Source organism: Mustela nivalis (genome assembly GCF_964662115.1).
Source record: "Mustela nivalis genome assembly, chromosome: 13".
NCBI lineage: Eukaryota > Metazoa > Chordata > Mammalia > Carnivora > Mustelidae > Mustela > Mustela nivalis.
This window is the reverse complement of record NC_139032.1, coordinates 30,690,958-30,716,021: the sequence shown is the minus strand read 5'-3', so window position 1 is coordinate 30,716,021 and position 25,064 is coordinate 30,690,958. Positions and strand designations below refer to the sequence as shown.

The 25,064-nt window shown below is 40.9% G+C and overlaps 1 protein-coding gene, 1 long non-coding RNA gene and 1 pseudogene across 4 annotated transcripts in view; 2 read left to right on the top strand and 1 right to left on the bottom strand.

Annotated features, from left to right (window-relative positions):
* The window catches only part of HABP4 (hyaluronan binding protein 4), a 42,463-nt gene extending 22,488 nt beyond the window's left edge, over positions 1 to 19,975 (bottom strand). Inside the window, exons 1-4 of one of the 2 annotated variants that reach the window (XM_082697273.1) lie at positions 19,486 to 19,975; positions 14,014 to 14,176; positions 6,750 to 6,890; positions 6,459 to 6,527 (exon numbers count right to left, since the gene is read on the bottom strand). In XM_082697273.1, coding sequence (XP_082553399.1) covers positions 6,459 to 6,527; positions 6,750 to 6,890; positions 14,014 to 14,176; positions 19,486 to 19,840 — 728 coding nt within the window. In that variant the 5' untranslated portion in view covers positions 19,841 to 19,975. Of the gene's footprint in view, positions 1 to 6,458; positions 6,528 to 6,749; positions 6,891 to 14,013; positions 14,177 to 19,449 lie in introns of both variants that reach the window. The other variant, XM_082697272.1, reaches the window with a different exon arrangement.
* LOC309847296 overlaps positions 1 to 25,064 on the top strand; it is a 202,222-nt gene that overhangs the window by 151,420 nt on the left and 25,738 nt on the right. The gene's annotated exons all lie outside the window — the stretch shown is intronic.
* Positions 20,136 to 22,458, top strand: LOC309847207 (ATP synthase subunit ATP5MJ, mitochondrial pseudogene; annotated as a pseudogene). Its single transcript has one exon. The product of its transcript is annotated as an ATP synthase subunit ATP5MJ, mitochondrial pseudogene (transcript).

Genomic DNA, 25,064 nt, shown 5'->3' with positions numbered 1-25,064 from the left:
ATGTCCACACTACTCAAAGCAATCTACAGATTCAATGCAATCCCTATCAAAATGCCAATGGTATTTTTCACAGAACTAAAACAAACAATCCTAAACGTGTATAGAACCACAAAAGACCCCAGGTAGCCAAAGCACTCCAGAGAGAAGAACAAATCTGAAGATACCACAATCCCAGATTCCAAACTATGCTACAAAGCTGTAATAACAAAACAGTACAGTACTGACACAATAATAAAGATATAGATCAATGCAACAGAAGGAGCCCAGAACTAAACCTATGCTTACAAAGGAGGCAAGAACATAAATGGGGAAAAGACAGCCTCTTCTACAAGTGGTGTTGGGAAACTGGACAGCTACATGCAGAAGGCTGAGATTGGACCACTTCCTTACATCATACACAAAAATAAAATCAAAATGGATTAAAGACCTAAATGTAGAAACTGAAACCATAAAATTCTGAAAGAAAGAAAGAAAGAAAGAAACCAACCATAGGCAGTACACTCCTGGACATCTGTTCAGCAATATTTTTCTGTATCTGTCTCCTCAGCCAAGGGAAACAAAAGCAAAAATAGACTATTGGGACTACATAAAACTTAATAAAAATCTTTGCACAATGAAAGAAACCATCAAGAAAATAAAAAGGCAACCTACTAAATGGGAGATCTTTGAAAAGGGGTCAATATCCAATATATATAAAGAACTCACACAACTCAACACCAAAAAAACCTAACAGTACAATTTAAAAACAGGCAGAGGAGTTGACAGGACATTTCTCCAAAGACATACAGACAGCCACAGACACATGAAAAGATGCTCAACATCACTCATCATCAGGGAAATGCAAAAGTCAAAGCCACAATGAGCTATTATCTCACACCAATGAGAACAGCTAGTTTTAAAAAGACAAGAAATGACAAGTGTTGCTGAGGGTGTGGAGAAAAGGGAATCCTTGTGCATTGCTGGCGGGAATGTGAATTGGTGTAGCCACTACGGCAAACACATAGTGTATGGAGTGTGGAGGTTATTCAAACAATTAAAATAGAGTTACCATATGATCCAGCAATGCCACTTTGGGTATTTACCACTCCACAAAGAAAAGATCAATTTTATTTATTTATTTATTTATTAAGATCATTTATTTGAGAGAGTGAGCATGTGCGTAAGCAGGGAGAGGGGCAGAGGGAGAGAAAGAATCCCAAGCAGACTCCCCACCAAGTGTACAGCCTGACGCAGGGCTCAATCCCACAACCTGAGTCAAAATCACGAGTCGGACGCTTAACCAACTGAGCCACTCAGGTGCCCCAAAAGATGAATTTTTTTATTTTTAATTTTTTTCTTAATTTTATTTATTTATTTGAGAGAGAGAACAAGATCACAGCAAGGTGAGGGGCAAAGGGAGAAGCAGATTGCCCAGCAAGCAGGGTTTGATCTGGGACTCTGGGATCATGACCTCAATCAAAGGCAGACGCTTAACTGGATGAGCCACCCAGGTGCCCCAAAAGATAAATTTTAAAAGATACACACACCCTTATGTTTATTGACACATTATTTACAATAGTCAAGACATGGAAGAAATCTAAGTGCCCACTGATAGATGAATGGATAAAGAAGATGTCCTATATAAGTACAGTGGGATATTACTTAGCCATAAAAAAGAATAAAATCTTGCCATTCGTGACAAGATGGATGGACCTGAAGGTATTATGCTAAGTGAAGTAAGTGAGACAGAGAAAGACAAATTCCATATGATTTCACTCATGTGTAATCTAAAAAAACAAAACAAATGAAGAAAAAGAGACTCATAAATACAGAGAACAAATGGGCTGTTGCAGTAGGGGTATGGGGTGGTGAAGGATGGGTGAAATAGGTGAAGGGGATTAAGAGACATAAACTCCAGCTATAATAGATTAAGTCATTAATTTGGCTTAATTTATTAAGAAAAGTATGGCATAGAGAATATAGACAATAATATTGTAATACTTTTTATGGTGGTGACAGATGATAACTACACTTAATATGATAAGCATTTCATCATAATGTCTTCATCATAACATAATCCCTATGTCATGCACCTCAAACTAATAGAATACTGTATGTCAACTATAATTCAATAAAAAATTTTTTAAAAATTCTCAACCTACAAGTGTCAAATGACTCACAATACACAAGAATATACTATACCAAACTTAGAAAATGATGGAAACATTCCACAATGAGTGTGCAGAATACAAACACACTGGTAGTAACTGTGCCAAAAAAAATAAGGCTCTGAAACATCAATTTATATATCATCACATCAAAATACAATCTACAGATTAGAAAGTATAGCATAAAGAGACACAACTTGAATTCTAATACACATGATCTTAATTTTTCCTTTTTATGTTAACATTAATTCTATATGATTATTACTCAAAAAAAAAAAAAAAAACACCCCCAGCAAAAGAAATTTCATGTTCAGGGAAATGCCAAAAATAGTCAATATAAGTATATCCATTAGAAATATTTCATACTAAAAAAAAAAAAGAAAGAAAGAAATATTTCATACTCTACAGATGCCAGTACTTTTTCATCTCCCATTAAGGAAAAAGTAACACAACATAAGCTATTTTTAAAAAAGCAAAAATGGGGTGCCTGGGTGGCTCAGTGGGTTAAAGCCTCTGCCTTCAGCTCAGGTCATGATCTCAGGGTCCTGGGATCAAAGCCCTCATTAGGCTCTCTGCTCAGCGGGGAGCCTGCTTCCTCCTCCCTCTCTCTCTGCCTCATTCTCTGCCTACTTGTGATCTCTGTCAAATAAATTGTCTTTAAAAAAAAAAATTAAAAAAAAAAAAAGCAAAGACAAATTGAACTGTAATAACAGAACTGACTTTTTACATTTAACTTTTTTTTTTTTTAAGATTTTATTTATTTATTTGACAGAGACCACAAGTAGGCAGAGAGGCAGGTAGAGAAAGGAGAGCAGGCTCCCTGCCAAGCAGAGAGCCCGATGTGGGGCTCGATCCCAGGACCCTGGGATCATGACGTGAGCTGAAGGCAGAGGCTTTAACCCACTGAGCCACCCAGGTGCCCCTACATTTAACTTTTTCTTATTCATCATCCAAAGCTATTGTACTAAACTTAAAAAATGAATTTTTAGATACTGAATTTGAATACTTAATTTTTTTGAAGTTTCTTCATTTTTATTATTATTTTTTTTTTTGTAATTTCCACACCCAGCATGGGGCTCAAACTCACGACCCTGGGATCAGGAGTTGCATGTTCTTCTGACTAAGCCAGGCAGGCACTCCAAATAATTAACTTTTACTTTTAAAAAAGGTCATAAATCAAATGCACTCTGAGTTTGGAAGGACCCGGTTCCTGCTCTGCCTGATGGAGGCCCCTTCACAGAGGCTGCCTCCGCACATCAGTTGGACCTGGGCAGGGTCACAGGAGCTTCTCGCACCCAGAGCCCCAAAATCTAGCAGTAGCAGCACAAATTACTCCAACTTTCTGTTTATGCCCTTGACAACATAATAAATCAAGGGGATAAAACCATGGTGTTATTGGTAACTCATAGCTTTCAACAATTAAAAATCATAAAAGGGCTATGTAAATACCAGCATTTCCTAAACTTGAGCAGCTGATTTTAAAAAAGGAGAGAGGGGTGCCTGGGTGGCTCAGTGGGTTAAGCCGCTGCCTTCGGCTCGGGTCATGATCTCGGGGTCCTGGGATCGAGTCCCGCATCGGGCTCTCTGCTCGGAAGGGAGCCTGCTTCCTCCTCTCTCTGTCTGCCTCTCTGCCTACTTGTGATCTCTGTCAAATAAATAAATAAAATCTTTAAAAAAAAAAAAAAATAAATAAAAAAATAAAAAAGGAGAGAAATCACAGATCTTCCTCCTGTGTTGACCTAAATTATTTAAATAAACAAAAAACTAATGTGCTTACACCTCTTAGAGAACCATGTGACCAAAACTGCAGAACCACGGGGTTTCAAAATTAGCAACAATTTATGTTGATAGATTCTGTTATTTTGTTGAAAGTAGATAATCAGTGTTGGATTTACAGGGCCCTCCAGGGTCCATGTATATATTTTGACTTCAGTTATATGAACGCAGAAAATGCCTGTTTGCACAAGTACATTCCACAAAGTGATTAAACACCTCAAGGCTTTGTTATCTAGTGCAAATTCAGACTTCACACTTACCAAATCTATGACAGTGAACAGATTTTAATCGAATGTTGATTATTACATAAGACCATCTTGCTCTTTGAAATAAAAGTTGGAAGGCACCATTACAGAAAACCCCTTGTGTGGGTGTGTTTAAATTGGTAACAAGAAATTATCTGGTATCTGATGTGATATTTTTAAAATTACCACAAATGGAGAAAATTCTACTTTCAGCACAGGCACCCACTGTCACACTGTTGAAGAAAACCAGTAACAGTGGAAATGGCTCCTTGTGCCATTTTGAAAACATTTTATCCATAAATTTAGTTAGCACTGCCAATGCCTTCAAGGAGGAATACTAACTACAGCAACTTTTTAAATTTTTTTAAGATTTATTTACTCATTTTAGAGAGGCAGAAGAGAATCGGAGGGGAGAACCTCAAGCAGACTGCCCACTGAGCACAGGGCCTGACTCAGGACTCGATCTCAACCTTGAGATCATGACCTGAGCCAAAATTACAAGTCAGACACTCAACCGACCGAGACACCCAAGTGCCCTCAAACTTCCAATGCACCGCAGTGTTCGGCTTTGCCAGCATGAACAGCCTTACTATGCTTGGCTCTCCTCTTCTCCTTTCTCATTAATCACAAGTAGCATATAACTCCACTGTACTACACTGGTTTTCATGATCAAAATCAATCTCTCCATTTATTAAATGAGAAATTCAAGTCTATTCTCTGAAAATCTTTAAATGACAAGTTATTGCCACCTCAGAGCTTTGGCTGAATAACTCACAAACCAATCCAAAATGCCCTGTGATTTGGGTCCTTTTAGCACCAGGACCTGCCAGCCCACCAGCAGCACACATGGCACCTGGCTACATCTTGTGTTATAAGACCAGTGCTGACTGCCTCTGGAACATGATCACTTGAAGCCAAAATTATTTTAAATTTCAGTGTCTGCATGGAAACAGAATGGTAGTATTGATTTATTTATTGAAGAGAAGGGAAGATAATCTGACTGACTGAGAGTATGTGCGGGGGAGGAAGATAATCTGACTGACTGAGAGTATGAGCGGGGGAGTATGACCGACGGAGGATAGAAGCCACAAGCAGACCCTCTGCTGAGGGGGAGCCCGACACAGGACTTGATCCCAGGACTCTAAGATCGTGACCTGAGCTGAAACCAAGAGCCAGATGCTTAACCAACTGAGCCACCTAGGTGCCCCTGGAGTGATGGTTATTAACTAAGGTGGTAAAGCAGATGACTCAGGGGTATTACATTTTTTTAAATTTATTTATATTAGAGAGACTGAGAGAGAGCACAAGTAGGCAGAGCAGCAAGCAGAGGGAGAGGGAGAAGCAGGCTCTCTGCTGAGCAGGGAGCCCAATGCAGGACTCAATCCCAGGACCCAGGGATCATGACCTGAGCCAAAGGCAGCCGCTTAACCAACTTAGCCATGTAAGCACCCTTCAGAGGTATTACTTTTTAAAATAGATATTATCAAAATAAAATAAACAAAATTAAAAGATTCATAATCAAGATCCTATGAAACCCTATACCGAGAGAAACATTCAACAAGTATCTTTTTCCTCTCAAGGACAACATAGATATGCAACAGCAACACATGTAATATTACATTTAGTATAATTTTGTACATTTGTCTTTAAGGACAACCATTTCAGAAAAATCTGTCTATGAAAAAAGCTTATATTCTTCAGAAGAAGAAAAGTGGAAGTCTGGATTCTCTCAAGCCTTCAAACATGTGGAAAGCCTGCCCCAAAACATGCGCTGGGGGACCCATTCCTTATCTTGCACTGCCCGGCAGTTCTTGCTGCCTAGGCTTTGCAGACACAGAAAGGCATTGTCCCTACAGCCATGAAATGACAGGAACAGCAGAACCAAGAATCTCTTCTAAGTAGCAAAACTAGCACATATCTGAGACACTATGAAGCCTCAGAAAAATGTAAGATTTGAACCTTTGGTGAAACTTGTTACTGAGCTTCAAACTGCAAATGATTTCATGAAATCAAGATGCAGTGCATACGAGAACTTGGAGAGGTCACAAAGTATAGAATATCCAGGAATTCAAAAGCATTCCTAGGTCTATGCAAATGTACAGTGCCATGTCTTGGGGTATCATGATTTAAAAAGTCATCTCACTAAATAAAAGCCTAAAATGCTTACCTAATGGCACACAAGTATAAAGACACTGAAAGCACAACAGAGATTATTTTTCCTGAGGAAAGTAAAGGTCCAGAGATTTCCACCTAATTGTAGGTTCACAGAAGGTACACATTTGCACCATACCTGGTATCTTTACCTGATCCCCAGGTTCGAACTCCACATCCACCCATGCTGTCTTCAGTTCTGATTGTTCTAGAGAAAGAAAGAATATTCCTTTAAACTAGAAGGTGGTCTCCAGTCAATCTCCAAATCAGAAAAGCTGTCCCAGGATCAGCTCCCTCAGGAATAAGAGCACACTATATAAAATCAACTAAATATTAACACAAAACAAACAGATTCATGTCATGTATTATCAAGAACATGAAGCGAAAACAGCAGTTACAGAGAACTGGTGTTTTCTCATTCCCCACATACCTCTCAAAATCTCGTTTCCCTCTCTGGTCAAAACCGTCGAAAGCTCTGTTCCCAGGGCCACCTCTGCCTCGGCTTCGCATGGCCCCTCTTGGGCCTCCCCGGCCTCTCGGTGGTCTGTCTCGATCAAATCTGTCAAGGGGTCTAGAAAGAGAAAGGTAGAATCAAAAGTGGTGAATTGGATGAAAGGGCTAAGAAGACTCTTTTCAGAAAAATAATTCTAGAAGGACATAATGGCTGTAATGTACTGGAAAGAATGGTGGCTTGAATAATAAAGCAATAGTTAACTTTTACTGAACACTACTACCTGAAGCACTGTTCTGAGCCCTTCATGTACAGTCATTAATTCTCTAAAACAGAACTACAGCAGACAACTATTGTCCACAGATAAGGAAACAAGAGGCATAAAGGAGGTAGGTAACCTGCCCCATATAGCAGCTAGGTGAGGGAGCCAGAAGAGAGAAGCAGGTCCTGAGCAGGTCTCATTGTGGAAGGCCATCCCTTTCTCTGGATCTGGTTTGCTCATTTATAAAATGAGGATAAACTCTAAGATTCATTCTAGCTCTAATAATCAATACTTGTGTTAAATTTGGAATGTTCTGTGTAACAGAAATAATTTAACTTCAAATTACGCCCCCCTCCCAAATCTCCATCTCCCAAACAAAACCAGTGAGTAAATGACCCTTGGGGCTAAAAACATTAACCTGCAACAACCTCGGTTCACCCCCACCACCCTATACAAACTTCCAAGGACAGCTGAAGTTCTTTGTTGTTAAAGTGAACAGCAACTTTTGGCTTTATGTCATCTGACCCCTATTCATCATTTGACACCGCTGACTGTTAATTTTCCTCTGACCTCGCTGGCTTCTCTTTCCCTGCTTGTCCTTAAAAAATTATTTTTGTAATAGGTCATACTGAAAGAGGGTACAAAATTCACAAGCTATTCCCCTTGCTCCTCAGCTACCCAATCCCACTTCTTATAGGCAGGTGCATCCAGAGTCACATAAAGGGACCAGTTCTATTACCTCGCCCCTTTCATTTCACTAGGCTTGGTGCTCCACACGCAGCTGCCTGCCTCGTTCTTCTGGATAACTGATTGTCCTTACATGTACCTGTATTCCTGACTTCCTATTTCTGGCACACGTTGTCCTCATCTTCATGCTATTGCTATGTGATATTCACACATGTGACCCTGAGTCTCTCACTGAAGTCTCTGATTCCAGGCCACAAAACCAGTTACTTCCTGGACATACCCTCTGTCCATGCCCGGGCCCTGCAGATATGGGACCAACACTGACCCCTTGCTCCTCCTGTGGTCCCTAACTCACAGCACGAAAATACCAAAGCCAAGAACCAGCTGTCTTCTACACTCTCCCCTTCTTCCCCTGCCACACCTGCTGGATGCTGTGTCTTACAAGAGACTTGCATAAAGTTAATGATTAGTGATTCTGCATTTTTCAATCCTTTTGTATCTTTTTGCCCACTATCAGATAGTAGCTTTTTAATGTAACATTTCAGCCACAGCAGTAGACTGGACTATACCTCTATAACACCCATTCTCGGCCACGTCTCTCTAGTCACTGTCATTGTTTATGAGGACCAAAGCTACAGCAGGAAGGACTATATCATTTTCATCATTACAACCTTACTTGAGTAAGATAACTTATATATTTTTTAATTTGTAGAGGCCTAAAAAAACATTTAAAATGACCAATTACTTACTGAACTCTAGCGGCATCAGTGGCTCAAGCACTGAAACCAGAGGTATAGTCCAGTCTACTGCTGTGGCTGAAATGTTACATTAAAAAGCTACTATCTGATAGTGGGCAAAAAGATACAAAAGGATTAAAAAATGCAAAATCACTAATCATTAACTTTATGCAAGTCTCTTATAAGACACAGCATCCTAAATAAATTCCCCAGGATAGCTTTTTTTGTATTACTTTTTTTTTTTTTTTAAGATTTATATATTTTAGGGGCGCCTGGGTGGCTCAGTGGGTTAAAGCCTCTGCCTTCGGCTCAGGTCATGATCCCAGGATCCTGGGACTGAGCCCCACACTGGGCTCTCTGCTCAGCGGGGAGCCTGCTTCCTCCTCTCTCTCTGCCTCCTTGTGATTTCTATCTGTCAAATAAATAAATAAATATTTTTAAAAAAAAGATTTATATATTTTAGATAAAAGAAGAAGAAAGAATACATGCATGCAGCATGGAAGGGGAGAGGGAGAGACTCTCATGCAGACTCCTCACTGAATGTGGAACCCACGCAGAGCTTGATCCCACCACCCTGAGCCGAAATCAAGAGTCAGCTGCTTAACTAACTGAGCCACCCAGGCGCCCCAAAACAAAATTTTGAAATAGAGACTATCATAAAATCAATAGCATGTTATGATAAATATGTGGAGCAGAGTTCTAAGACAATGACAAAACCAAAGTACCAATAATAATAATAATAATAATAATAATAATAATGGAGTTGGACAGGGCCATAAAAGAAAAAAAATTCTACTTAAATACTGAGAAGAAATGAAACACCAAAACATACATGGAAAATAATGCCAAGAGTCAAAATCAGGTCTAAATTTACATGAAATCTAGATCAGAAACCAACAAAATACCAAGCCATTTAAAATATAATAGTGATTGAAACAGATCCTAAAATAGCATTGTGAGTTCTGGTTTATTTTAATCCCTTGAACCAATTTTTTCTTACTCCACAGATTACCCACACCTCCATCCCCAATTAAATATATCCTCAATTGCTTCTTTATGATCCCTTGATTATAAAATATATCCTCTTTGTGCTCGTGTTGGCAGCACATATACTAAAAGTTGAAACAATAAAACATCCTTTTTTTTTTTTAACAGGCTAGTGAGCATTGAGAAATCCTGTACATTAGTTAGGAAGCCTTACTTGTGATGTACTCACAAGCCAAAGTAAGGAAAATAATATTTCAGCCGAGTACCCTGCCTTATATCCCTGACATCCACTCTCGACAACAGTCTTTATAAGACATGAGTACCTGTTTTAGGTAAAGGGAATGAAGTTCATGGAGGAGAAAGTGGGGGCAGTTAGTGTTTACTGGGAACAGAGAGTCATTCTGGGAAGATAAAATTGTTCTGGAGAAGGACAGTGGTGACAGTTGCACAACAGTGTGAATGTACTTAATGCCACTGCATGGTCACACATTTATAAGTGCTTAAAATGGTAGATTTTATGCTATATATGTTTTACTCCAATTCTTTAAAATGCTTCTTTATGAGGAGAAACAAACAAACAAACAAACAAACATCTGAGTAAGTGCTATCTTTTAGAACCGGGACTTTGAATGACCTGCAGTAAACTTCAGGAAGAGCCAAAGAAATAGTCAAAATGTATCCAGACAGAGGTGGACTAATTTCTTAATAGCCTGTGTTCAAGGAGTTCACTTAAGTTCATTATCTGGAACCTAAAGAAAAATTTCTACTGCATTAAAAACAATAGTGGCCCTCCCAGACCATAGGCAAGTGACCTGGCTGATCTCTGCACCTGAGCCACAGGGACAGCTACGGTCAGCACCACTTAGGACATTGCTTCTCTATGAAAATGTGTGCTCTGCTTAGAGGAGCAAAAATCCACTTAAGCCGGCTAGGACCAGAGTACCCATCACTGCAACTCAGGTTTGTTTCCTCATTCGTAAACATGGAGAGATAATGAATTAGATAAAGTCTGTTAATATTATCAAGATCTAGGGGTGCCTGGGTAGCTCAGTTGATTAAGCTTCTTTATTTCAGCTCAAGTAATGATCTCAGTGTTGTGAGATCGAGCCCTGCGTCTGACTCTGCAGTGGTGTGGAGCCTGCTTAAGATCCTCTTTCTCCTTCTCCCTCTGCCCCTATCCTCTGTGCATGCATGCTCTCTTAGAAAAAAAAATTTTTTTTTCAGGATTCTATAATTCTGCCCCATAACCATGTATAGGTATCACAGAAAATGTAAAGTGATAGGATTTTTCACTATCAAATAAACAAAGATGAAAGCTCAATTTATTATATTCACACCTGGAGAAAGAGCTATGAGAAATGCTCTTAGAGACTGTTAGTGATAGAGTAAATGGACAGGTTACCTGGATGGGGATTGGTCACTATGTATCAAAAGATCCCCACCTTTACCCCAATTTGTTTTCACACTACATGTACCCATCCAAACTTGCTCTAAAGCACAAACTGGGCTCTAGGATACACAACACCCAGTTGAGGACCACTGCTTTATGGTTCCCACTTCTAGAACTCCCATCTAGGAAAGGACCAATCCTAAGATTACATTGTACCACATCCAAACAACACATCATAATAGAACCACGAAAAATGTTTACCAAACATTGTTAGGAACATGGAAAACACTTCTGTCATGTCAAGTGGAACTGAAAGAATATAAAGGACTCAGTACATATGCATTATCATCTTAATATTTAAGTATACCCATGTATAAGAAAAAAAAGAAAAATTTAGGCCTGTGTTAAGAGTAATCATCTTAGATGGTAAGATAAGTAGTTTTAATTTCTTTATAATTGCATGCATTTTCTAAATTTTCAAATTTGCTTATGGATCTTTATTAATAGGAGAATACTTTTTAAGAAATTAAGGAAAATATCTTTTCTAATAGTACATAACTTATCAGAAATAATTTCAAATTTCCTTGAAGGTAAAAATTACCTACATATACCTAATGTAATACACTGAGGTCAGGAGACATCACTTCTGTGGTATTCCTGCCAAAGTACATAATATCATTTCATAGAGAAACACCAGACTAATTCAAATTCTGGGCAGTTCTACAAAATAACTGACCCATACTCTTCCAAAATGTCAAAGTCATAAAAGATAAAGGAAGACTAAGGAGCCATTCTACATTAAAGACGACTAAGGGCACTGCACATTCTGGGACTGCATCATGAACCAGACATTTTTTCTCTTTTGCTGAAAGGGCATTATTAGGACAACTGGTGAAATGTGAGTACTCTGTAGATTACATGATTTAGAGGATTAGATAACAGAATTGTAGATGTTAATGAGTTTGATAACTGCAGCATGTTCTTAGGAAATACATTTAAAGTATTTAGGCATAAAAAGATAATTTTGTACCTCACTCTTAACTGTCAAAGAACAAAGGTTGTGTGTGTGTCTATAAAGGAAGGGAAGGAGGGGGGTTATGATAAAGCAAATGTTAACATTTGAGGAATCTGGGTGGGGGTATATAGAAATCCTTTAAGTCTTGCAACTTTCTGTAAATCTGAAATTATTTTTTTTTAAAGATTTTATTTATTTATTTGACAGACAGAGATCACAAGTAGGCAGAGAGGTGGGGGGGAGGGGTGGGGAAGGGGAGAAGCAGGCTCCCCGCTGAGCAGAGAGCCTGATGTGGGGCTCGATCCCAGGACCCTGAGATCATGACCTGAGCTGAAGGCAGAGACTTTAACCTACTGAGCCACCCAGGTGCCCCAATCTGAAATTTTTTTTTTTTAAAGATTTTACTTACTTTATTTGACAGAGAGAGAGATCACAAGCAGGCAGAGAGGCAGGCAGAGAGAGAGAGAGAGGAGGAAGCAGGCTCCCTGCTGAGCAGAGAGCCCAATGTGGGGCTCGATCCCAGGACCCTGAGATCATGACCTGAGCCGAAGGCAGAGGCTTTAACCCACTGAGCCACCCAGGCGCCCCCGAAATTATTTTTAAAGAAAAAGGAAAAATTCCTCCATGATCCCATATCCCACCCTACCCCTACCCTTACATACATGTATGATTTCACTTAATAGGCACCGTTTTGTGTTAACTTATACTCATCCTTTTTAAAGACTCATAGTTTTGCCACTTAAAAAAGCTGGAAACATGAGTTTGTGTTTCTGAGCTATAATTTCCTTATTTCCACGGAATAAATCCCTTAAGTGAGGGGAAAAAAAAAGTACACATATGCTTCCCCAAATAAGTAGCTATGATCCAGAAGGCTTTTTGTAGGCAAGCACACTATGGCCATTACACAGCAAAATTGAAGTAATCACCAAAAATAGCAATTAAGCCTTTCTCTTCCCTCACCCTCCAACATGGTGGCAGATACACCATCTTGATGTTCTGAATATGTAACTTCTAGGGAACAGATGTGTGTAAGTCACCACCTACTTCAGCCCTCCCAGACTGAGCTACTCTGTTGGACTTCTGCAATGGGGTGGTGAGGGGGGAGGCAGTTAATGAACATGGTTTTAAAAAGCCAATCTTTGGTTAAAACTTGTAGCCACGGAACGCCTGGGTGACTCAGTTGGTTGGACGACTGCCTTTGGCTCGGGTCATGATCCCGGAGTCCTGGGATTGAGTCCCGCATCGGGCTCCCAGCTCCACGGGGAGTCTGCTTCTCTCTCTGACCTTCTCCTCGCTCATGTTCTCTCTTACTGTCTCTCTCTCAAATAAATAAATAAAATCTTAAAAAAAAAAAAAAAAAAAAACTTGTACCAAGGATCCTAAATGGAATTAGTAGTCAAGAAGTTGAAAGACTTTGGGAATAATGGCTCCCTTGACATTAAACTATTGACAGCTAATAGTGTCAACATACACTGTTCTGGTCAACATACACTGTTCTGGTCTCCCTTAGCCTCTTTTACCTATTTTCCTTTAATTTTGATTCACAAGTTGTTTGTTTAATCTAAACTCAGTGTTGTGTGAATTATTAAACAACAAGTTTAGGCAGCAAGCAGTACCAAGCAGAAGACACCGAGAATGGCTCTTTGTGTACATGTAGGCACAGGTGCAAAGCTGCCCCATCACTCAGGAGTGGTGTCCAGCCGCACCTGCCTGAGACCACCTTCAGGTTCAGAGCACTTTCTAGAGGAAGGTACGGGAGCCAGAAACTGGTGTTACACACTGCATCAGTTTTCCTTAAAACGTCATCCTGATAGCCAATTGACCTAACCATGGGGCCAGGAACTCATTTAAACCTGTTAGTAGTCTAAATTAGTAATGTTAAATCAAAACCATAATTATATCCCTAACCTAAACTGCAAAAGAAAATTCAACCAGTTTAACAGACTCCTGTGTAGTTTTTTACAGGAGTACTTTATGTAGTTACTAATAAATAATTCATTTTTCACCATACAATCATTTCCCTCATGCATCACCTAAAGTAACTGCCTACTTCCATTGGCAAAATACTCCCAGGACTGGCACCAAGAAAAGGCGGCAAAGGCTAGCAGTTCTCCTAAAACCCTCTGGCTGCCCCCATCCTCCTGGTCGAGGTCTGCCATACGTACTTTTCATCTGTAAACTTCTCAGGTGTAAAGTCCGCCTGTCTCTCGGTTTCATAGGGTCGATACTCTCTGTAGGATCTTCGCTCTGCTCGGTCAAGTGTCACCTCTGTCCCCCGGCTGTCATTCCATCCCTGTTGCTCCCCTCTTCTGGGAGCTCGCTTCTGGCCTGCCAGGGACAAATCAGAAGGGAGAGCTAGGACACCAGGTCCACAACAGCACATTTACAGGGAGTTTTAAATTCCACTTTTCTGGAAGTCAAAGTCATAGGAAAATCTGGGAATTTCAGAAACACTCAGAGAAGAAAAAAGTTGTGGATACTGTCAGAGTCAACTACAGCTGACCCCTGAGCAACCCAGATTTGAAATGCGTGGGCCCACACATGCATGGATTTTTTTTTTTAAAGATTTTATTTATTTATTTGACAGAGAGAAATCACAAGTAGATGGAGAGGCAAGCAGAGAGAGAGAGGGAAGCAGGCTCCCTGCTGAGCAGAGAGCCCATTGTGGGACTCAATCCCAGGACCCTGAGATCATGACCTGAGCCGAAGGCAGCGGCTTAACCCACTGAGCCACCCAGGCGCCCCTGGATTTTTTTTTTTTTAAGATACAGTACAGTAGTGTCAATGTATTGTCTTCTCTAGCTTATCTGCTGTAAGAATACAATATGTAACACATACACAAAATATACGCTAATTGACTATTACTGGTAAGGCTTCCAGTCAATCGTAGGCTATTAGCAGTTCAGGTTTTGGAAAATCAAAAATTTTATGTGAATTTTCAACTGAACAGCTGGTTGGTACTCCTAGTCCCCACCCCATTGCTCAAGGGTCAACTGTACTTGTGAATAAAACTTTTAAGACACTTATGTTCTCCTCCTCTTCTGTCCTAGGAAATATAAACTATACCAACTAACCTATAATTATCTGACAAAGTATGACAGCTCTAGATATACACGTTTGCCAAATTAACTACTTTTGCCAAAAGCAACTTTATTAAAACATGGTAGATAAGCTCCACAGAGAAAGCTCCATAGGATAAACATTGTATTTCAGATTGTACTTTAGTTAAACTATGGTTTATCATTGGCTACTAAGGTTTTCGTTTTCAAATAGTCATACTGCTATTATCTTCACCTGAAAACAGATTTTCCTGCTCTCCTGCTTTTTTGGGGGGTTTTATGCATTTATGATCTTACAATATAAGGCCAAACTGCTATTTGCCAACTCATACAAGGATCAGTTGGCACTCAAAGGGACATTCTCTGCATCATTTGCAGAGAAGCTACACTTAGCCAGGGCCACGAAAGGCTTCAGACTCTCCCTCTCTTTCTCTCACTTTACTTCTCTCTAGTTTTGTTGCTTTAAAAATTCTTAGATTCTATGTCTGAAGGCAGCTAATACTTGGTAAATATACTGTGAAGAACTTTGTCACTTCTTAATCCATCTCCCAAAAAATGTATTTATTTTTCTTTATATACATTTAAGAGGTCTCCATCTCAAACAAGATGTACTATTTTTATTATAGTAGCTTCGATTTTCCTTGGTATAACTTGCCCTTCACATTAGTTGTATAGCTATAAAAATATTAAATGTATTTGAGTTAATGGGTATTTTTTAAACTCCTAGATTCCTCTTACTTAGCTAACACATGACTCTTAAGGAATATACATTTATACATATTGTTTTCCTACTGAATATTTCCTATCTGAACTTTTAATTGGGCACATGTAAATGTTAACATAGATCCAATACCTTAGTGATCACATTTTAAAGCAAAAATCAAGTCTGTAACACCACTAGCATAAAATTGTGCCATTTATTACTTGTTAGTTAGCCTAAACTATTTTTTTTCAAATGTGAAAAGTTAAATAACAAATCTAAGTTCAATCTTAAGTTAATGTCCCATAACTAGAGATGCTTAAATCCGATTTGCATCCTGTAATTGTGACATCAGTCACAATCTGAGCTTATGACATCTTTGGGACATGGGAAAGATGCTGTCATAAATAGTTCGTTATGCTTCTCCTGCAGAAACAAAACAGAGACTAATACTTGTCCCAGGAGTATGCAATGCCAAATCTGAGGGCATGCATATTACTAATAGAGATCAAATTTGAAACGTTAGATAGAAAATGTTATTATGAAAGTTAATTATCTAGCAAGTTGAAAACTACAATAGATTCTAACATAACAGCAATCAGCTAATATGTCAACAGCAACAATACTTTTCAATACTTTTCCCTCAATGTAAAAAGTTATTTTATTTTATTTTTTTTAAAGATTTTACTTATTTATTTGACAGGCAGAGATTACAAATAGGCAGAGAGGCAGGCAGAGAGAGAGAGGAGGAAGCAGGCTCCCCACTGAGAGAGCCCGACATGGGGTTTGATCCCAGGACCCTGGGATCATGACCTGAGCCGAAGGCAGAGGCTTTAACCCACTGAACCACCCACGTGCCCCTAAAAAGTTATTTTAATGCAGCTTCAAATTTCCTATTTATAACCTATTTTAAAAAATCTTAGTATTTCTACTGAACTACATAATTATTTAGGAGCTTATAACACCTTTTTGCTTCCTCAAGGTTATTTAAAATTGTATCACTTAAATTTGGAATTCACCATTCAAAATGTAAAATGACATTTACTTCATCCTATTTATTAAAACTTCTTCCAAGGTTTTGGTGTACAAATTAAAAACCATTAAATATAACTGTATACTTATTAGAATAATTATAAATACACTGCAAACACTTCATTCCCTCTCCAAAACCCAAACAAAGATAAAAGGGGAACAGTTTTTTCCCCACAATTTAGTGCTAAGAGATCAAGACAGCAACTGAACCTAGCTTGTGTCTGTGCTGGGTCAGCAGCTCTGAGCAGATAATGCAAACACTGAATTTCTCTAGCCCTTTCCAATAAAAGGCTGGCACATGCTGTCTGATCACTGATCTAAACCCAAGCCCATACAAAGATTTCCTACAAAATAAAGTTGAGCTTCGACTCAAAGACAATAGTTCTAAAAGGTTAGGAAAAGCAAAGCTGATATAGCCTCTCTGGATTTCAAGAATGAATTTATCAAACAAGGCTCACCCAAGGGTCAATATATGTTGTTACATAGTGAAGGGCATTAAAAACCTGTTTCTATGGGAAAATCTTACAGTTTACATATCCACATCCAAAAATGTTTCCAATATATGTCAAACATGTTTTGGCTTTGATTCCTGTCCACAATGAGCACTCACTTATAATATTCTAACTAAATTAAAAATTTTGAATGTTAGAAATGAGGACTACAAAATCTTGAGAGTAGCCCTGCACAAATTCAGTAGAGTAACTACATGAATGGAAATTAATGAGCTGTTTACTCCTGAAATAACATGTCTGAGAAAGAACTGACAAATGACAAAATTTCCATTCTAACTACAAAATTAACTAAAGATCTTTAATATAGATCTCAAAGGCCAGATCATCTGGATCATGAACTATTGACAGAAAAAAAATTATAAACCCATTAGATCACAATGCAAAGTGAAAGCAGGTCGCAACTCAGGTTATATGTCATTTAAATTTAGGGGGAAAAAAGAGAAATAGCTCTATATAAATACAAGGTGTTAACAAGTAAGAAAAATAGGAGATTTTTACATCATACACTCAGAATTGTCCAAAATTCTTATACTAAAAAGTCATTTTTAATATTAAAAAGGTTAGGGGCGCCCGGGTGGCTCAGTTGGTTAAGCGGCTGCCTTCAGCTGAGGTTGTGATTCCGGGGTCCTGGGATCGAGCCCCGCATCGGGCTCTCAGCAGAGATACTGCTTCTCTCTCTCCCCCTCTCCCTGCCACTCTGCTTACTTGTGCTCTCTCTCTAGCTGTCAAATAAACAAATAAAATATTTAAAAAATAAAAATATTAAAAAGGTTAAAAAGCAATATAGTAACAGCACTGAATGTAGTTTCATACCAAAGGATAAAATACATTATTTTCATTTGTTAAAAAGTAAAGAGAGAAGAAAACCTTAGCCTTCCGCAGTTCTTTCATTACTATATTTATCTAAATAGATTTATGAGAAAAAGGAAAACACAACACAAAATGTACAATCTCATCTCATTCACCATTTAAACAGGCTTGTAAAGCTACTGGCCTACCAGCATGGGGTTTTCAGAAATCCAGTAGCATTTAAAATAATTTTCAACATCTTTATTATAGTGACTTTTCTCAATCTCCAGTGATATGTCAGACTGAAGTTTTCACAGCTAAAGGTAAACATTACCTAGCTGCAGGAGTCAAAGACCCAACACTTGATCCAGGAGTTGTAATCTCAGGGATGGGAAGTACAGTTGTAACCAAGCAATAACAGGCCAGTAAAGCCCAGTTGAATACATTGCCAAACACTGTCTGGAGTGATGGAACGACACATCTTAATCTTTAAACACTCCTTTTAAGCAAACCTTAGGAACATGGCCTTATTTTAGGAAAACATTAAACACAGATGGAGTCCTGCAGACTATGAACTGATGCAGTTCAGGTGATGAGACTCTTTTAAGTTCCTCCCTGACTAGATGATGACAGTGGTATCTGGCTAAACAGGGTGTGGGGAACTTTGAATATTCTTGTTGAAAAGGTTGAAGGTTAAAACGCTTTTCTTAAAGCAGTCCGAGTTAATGACAAGTTACACATCCCAGCGACACTACATGCTGTATTGAGAAATGATGCGGGCTGGCTGCAGGAAGCCACCATAAGGGGATGGGATGTACGGTGATGGGGTGAAAGTACGGAGCCTGCAAAGAGCCGGGGACCCCGCGTCCGCCCCCACCGCATTCTGCTCGCGGCCCTGACGTCACAGCCCGCCCCCGCGGTCACCCAGGCAGGCCTTCGCTCCATCACAGAAGCCCGAGCCCCGAGCCCCCGCGATTCTTCACACACCCTGGGCTCTAGCCACCACCCCCTGCGGCCGGGCGCGCCCTCCTTCCTCACCCTCTTTAAGAGGGGTTCTTTTCCTTCTCCCCAGCGCGCTTCCCTTTTTTTCTCCGGACCCGAACCTTGCTGGAGGATGGAGCCGGTCCCTGCTAGCTCTAGATTTGAGCTCGGCGGGGTAGCGACCCGTTATCCACGCCACACACACCCCCCGGCAGGATCCCTCAACTTTGCCCAACTTGTAAAGGCTCAGTTCCAGGATGCTGAGACCCTTACTCCACGACCGCACTCCCCCTCAACCCCACAAGGGTCCGGGAAAGGCCAAAAGGGAAGTGACCCCCGCCCCCGTCCTCTTTCCTACCTTCCCCTGCCACAAGGACCCTCAACTTAACCCACGTCTTCCCAGAGGCCCCTTCCGTTTCTGGATCAGGACCCCCTGACCCCAGTCTCGCAGTGGGGGGTCGAGAAGTGGCGGAGGAGGGGTGACCTCCGTGACCCCATTCTCCTTCCCCTCCTGCCCACCTCGCCTACCCGGGGGTGCCCAGGTGCCAGGCGGGGCGCGCGTACCGGGTGGCAGCGGGCCGCTCCCAGGGCTGTCCTGCTGCTGCGCGCCGGGGGCTGGGAGGCTCTTGCGCTCCTTCTGGGACTCCCTTCGGCCGCCGCCCGCGCCAGGTCTGTGGCCCGAGGCCCCGGCCGGACTCCTGCCGCCGCGGTTGCCGGCCCCGGCCGCAGCCGCCTCATCGCGCCTCTTGCGCTGCAGCTGCTGCTGGCGCCGGTGCTCAGCCTCGCGCAGGATGTCGAACGGGTCCGACTCGTCGTCCAGCAGCTGGTGGAAGCGGTTGGCCACGACGCAGCCGAAAGTCTCCTGCATCGCGGCGCTTGCGGCGGCCGCGGCCACGGGGCTCCCCAGAGCGCCCTTCATGCCCCGCGGCCACTGCGGGCCCGCCGCTGGCAGCCCACGCGAGCGAGTCTCAGCAAAGCCGGCGGCGAGGACCCATCCTGCCCGCCGCTGCCGCCCTCCCTGCCCTGCCCGGTCTCGTCCCTCGCGGCGCCCGCCCCCGCGCCGCCGCCGCCGCCGCCGCTGCCCGCCCAGGCGCCACCTGACAGCCAATCAGCGCATGCGGACACGCCCCTTTTCCTAGCCGGCATCCCTGGAAAGCCAATCAACGGCGGGCTGCTGTCACGTCACGCGACCTCTATGCCCCTCCCTCCGACTCAGCAGAGAGGGGCGGGGCCCCAGGGGCGGAGCTACTGGGAGTAGCAAAGAGACTCTTAGTCCCCGCAGCTCGGCTGGGCGGGTGGGTCACGGCCATTATTTGTATTCTTTCTGGGAGTGGGTCTGTATTCATTATGGGCCACTCTTCTTTGAAGTTTATATATTCATCTAGCCATTCAACCATGTGTTGAATACTTATGTGCCAGACACTATGTCGTAAGAGAGATTAGCTCCGTGTTTTCGTGGATCTCTGTCTGTAGACAGAAAAGTGCCCTAAACGAAAGGCACAGACTTTTCGACGCGCCCGAGACAAAGGGACCTGACCTAATTAGGAGTCCTAGAAAGACTTTTCCTCGGAAGTGAAGGTTTAACGGAGATACGAAGGATGAAGGGTAACAGGGGCAGGAGCAACCGCGAGTACGGATGTAGTGAGGTGGGATGGAGCACAACCCGGCACAACCCGTTGAGACTCAAAGGAAACCATCGTAATTGAATTGCAAAGAAGGGGGGGAAGTCCCTTACTTTGGTCTTTATTCTGGGAGCAGTGAGAAGCAAATTTTAAGCGTAAACATGTATTCTAAAAGGCGAAAGGCCCCCCAGGTGCTACGTGAAGGACTAGGCTGGAAGCAGGTCAGAATGGATGCAACGAGATCAAGCAAAAGATTGTTGCAGAACTCCGGGGAAGAGTTGATGCATGTGACTTGAATTAGAATAGTGACAGTGGAGATGGAGAGACCAGTAGGTTCAAGAGCTATTTTAGATAAGGGTGTTGAGGAAAAAGAAGAGGGTAGGATGACTCCTCTATTTCTGCCTTCTACAGCTGGAATGGTGGTGCATTCGAAACAAATAGAGCACAGGAAGAGACCTTTTTGATGAGAGTCATGAATTCGGTTTTGGACATGTTGAGGTATTGTTTCATTTGTTTGTTTTGTTTTCAAACTCTGAGAGAGGACTCTGAACTGGACAGTCCTCCAGGAAGTTCTTCCTGGCACCTGGCTGCTTATCCCTCAGCCCTTCCTTTTCCTCTATTTTCCCAGAACCTGTATTTTGTTAGTGCATCAGGTGGCCATGTGGCCCAGGGGAAGCTGGGCGCCCTTCCAGCCTCCAATTTGATTAATCTTAAATCCTGCGCTGTAATTCCATTCTCCTGCCAGTGATTAGTATGGGAAAAGGCTCTTGGTGCAAATCTTCTCTGAGGGGAAGTATTCTGGAGGATTCCTGGGAATATTTTTCTTATATCTAAAAACGGATTGAGAAGGGATCTGCCATTTCCCACCTCTGTCCTTTGCTCCTTGTTATGTGAAGAGGACATAACACCTAGAGTCCCTTGTTGTGAAGATGAGAATGGCAGAGCAGAAGGATGGAGAAAACCTAATTCCTTGGTTTTCCCACTGGAATAACTGGGAAACTCCCTACCTCGGACTTTTTATGTAAGATGATAAACAACATTATTGTTTAATCTACTTGTGGTTGTATTTGTCTATTGATTTAAAAGCATCTCATACTTTCTATGTCAGTTGAGTCAAGGCATTTTGCTCAAGTGGGTAATCACCAGCTTTTGTTTTCTTTTAATAGCAAGTGGAAAAGGAACTTTTAACCCTGACTGCTGCGAGGAATGTATTTCACTCAGTTCAATTTTTTGTCATTCCCAAGGAGGACAGGGATGATGCCTGTCATTCACTGCATTCTTAGTCATTGCAATTTATATTCCCAGTGCTTAGCATTGTAGGTAGTTGTACAGTAGGTCCTCAGTAAGTGTTGAATGACTGAAAATTTTAAGGTATTTGGTCATCTTTTTGGAGTCAGCAGAGGTTTATGATCAAAAGCTTATTCTTTTTACCCAAAAGAATTGAGAGCAGGTGTTCAAACAAAAACTTGTATGTGAATATTCATAGCAGTATTACTCACAATAGCCAAAAGGTGGGGACAACTCAAATGCACTGTAGTGTACTGGGTAAACTTTTGGAGTCATTGGCCCTGTGGGTTGGGGTGGCCTGAGTCAGGGATCCTGTGCCAAGGTGCTTGTTAAAGATGTTTGGGTCCCCATGAAGCCCTACTATACCCATGTTTACCAGGAGATTTGGGTAGGAATGGGGTTGATGGGTTTCATCGTTTATGTAATTAGGAGTGCTGATAAAAGAAGTAAAGCTTTGAAAGCTTCAAGTCCCACACCTGCTCATGGTCATCATAAACCAGTTTTACTTGAGAATACACATCAGATGGAATGCCAGTTTAACTGTAAATTTCAGCACGCTCTATTAAATGGGAACACGGAGCATTGTTGTATGCTTATAGACATGTTGTTTCCTTTGTGGCATGAATAAATGTAACTGCAATGTGCAAAAAAAAAAGGCTACAGTAGTAAATTTTATGTATATCTTGCCATAATTTTTAAAGCATATATTTTGTTAGACCATAATTTGAATCCTGGCTCTAGCTAGTGCTAGACCTTGGAAATATTCCTTATTTCTGTGCCTCGGTTTTCTCATCTGTAAAATGGCAAAAATAATGATGCCTACTTCAGGGGATTATTGTGAAAACTGGGACCGATAATGCCTAGGAGGTGTTCAGCACCATGCTTGGTGCAAAGTCAATCCTCAATAGAAGTCATTGTCAACATTATTAGTACCATCACCACCATTTCAAATCAGAATTAAGACTAGGTAGAGTCATAATAAGACCTCATTATTATGAGGTGGATAAAATTTCCAAGGATTCTTCATGCACCATCACCACACACTCTAGAGACCATACTTTGAGAAGCACTGCTTCAAGCCGGAGTTGTGCCTGGCATCTTTAAGCTGCCCAGCACCAAGCAACAACCCAGAAACCATTACCACTTGAGAGGGGGCCTGGCATCTTCCTACTGGACATCTGGAGAGAGCCCACTGCCCCATTTCCTTTCCAACATAGTCAACCACAGCAAGTTCTTAAGGCATGCCCTGTGAGCACTGCATCCTCATTTCCAAATCATAACTGCCCAGAACAGTTTTAAGTCAACCAATCCCAGGTGCTTCAGGTTTAAGAACACATTTAGAACTCCTGAAATAGAGATGAGTAGCCTCTAGCTGGTTTTAGCTGGCCATGCGTTTCCTCTGGGGCTCTTGATGACCATAGTATTTACTGAGTGTAACAGATTGAGCAATGTCACATTTTTTCAGACTTGTTCTGCTGGGAGATCGCATCCTTAAATGCATTCCTGAAATACAACCCTACCACATTAGCATGAATTATTTTAACGTTGTGTTTAATGTGGTCAGTTTAATAGACTGATGTTTTTAATAATCCAAGATATAAAAACCATCTTTAGTAATTATACTACCAAACAGAAAACACAACACACACACACACACCCATAACTTAGAAAATAAAGCATACCATGCTTGCTTTGGCAGCACATATACTAGAAAATAAAGCATACCCAAAAAGCAGTGGGGAGTGGATGCTGAATAATCCCACCACCCTTTCCTTAGTAGTGATTTGTTGGCATCAGTGGAAATGCAGTAAAATTTAACTATTTACAAAACGTTAATTACCTTGGGTTACTTAACATACAAATTCCATTAGGAATAGTAAAATAAAATATACTACAATTCCAGATTGAGTTGAATTTCACAGAAAGGTCAGAGTTTAAAATCATGTTATTGTTTAAAAACATATTACTGTTAGTTATATGCAGGGAGAAATGTTTAGATGAGGACCAAGGCACAGGATTCAGTCAAGCTCTAAGGGGCTTGAATTTTTGTGAATCACCGATGAATTGCATTCTATATACTCTGTTTTGCCAGTGAATTATTGATACCCCTTTGCCTCCCTTTTCTCTATAAAATTAGGATGATTATCATCAGTCCTATGTTCCTCATATGGTTGATGGGAAATAAAGAAGTAAATTTGAAAAGGTAAAAAAAAATTATTTTATAATTGTTTCTACTTGCTTATATAATATATGGAACAACAAAAATGTTTTTCTTAGCTCTAAGAGGATCTCACATTTCTCGTGTCCGTTGAGTCCATTAAAGTTATAGTTCCTGATCTAGTTGTTACATGATTGGTAAGTGAATTTAAATTCAGTTTCCCGCAGGAAATGAATAAAGCAAGTATGTAGTCTTGAAGTTAGGGGTTGTAGAACCATAAACCAATCATAATCAGGATGTGGCAAGAGAATGTTTTGCAAGTCAAAGTCCATTCATGGTGACCAGATACAGAATATTTAAAACCAAAAAGGAGCTGTACCCAACCTACTAATATTTGGTATCACTGAGATTCTCCCCCGCTTTTTTTCTTATGGTGAGAGATTACTGGCTAGCACAGTTGTTTTTATCCTCAGACCACTGTGCTAATAGAACAGAATTTAATTCTATGTTCCTACTATTAAAATCTTGACCTTGGTTGAAACTTTAATCAAACCTAAATAAAATAATTTGGAATTCAGACCTTTTTAGTTCCACATTTATTCAGGAATTCCAGAATTGAAAATCTGGCCTATCTTTGGTCATGTGTAACACCTTTGAGCCGGTGGCTATAGTAAAGGGTATTGAATTCTCTGATCAGCCAACCTTGGGTCACCAGGCCAAGCTGGAGTCTGATTGTAGTCAGTCCCCAAATGCTGGGACAGAGTGAATGCGGGTGGTTCCCAAGTAAAATACGGTTTCCAATATTTGCATATGAGAATAGATGCTGGCAGGAAATACACAGAATCCCCCACCAGTGATGACTGGCATGAGCATGTTATTGCCTCTTGTAGCATTGGACTCCTGTGCCCTGCATTATAATTCTTTCTTCTTCTATCTCCTCCGTAAGGCCAGAAACTATTTCTATCTCATTTCCATATCCCTTCTTTTTGGCCTCATCTTCAGTGCCTGGAGAGGTGCCCTTCATTCAGGAAATATTTGTCGTGTGAATGAATGAGTTTCTGGTTTGTATGCCCATG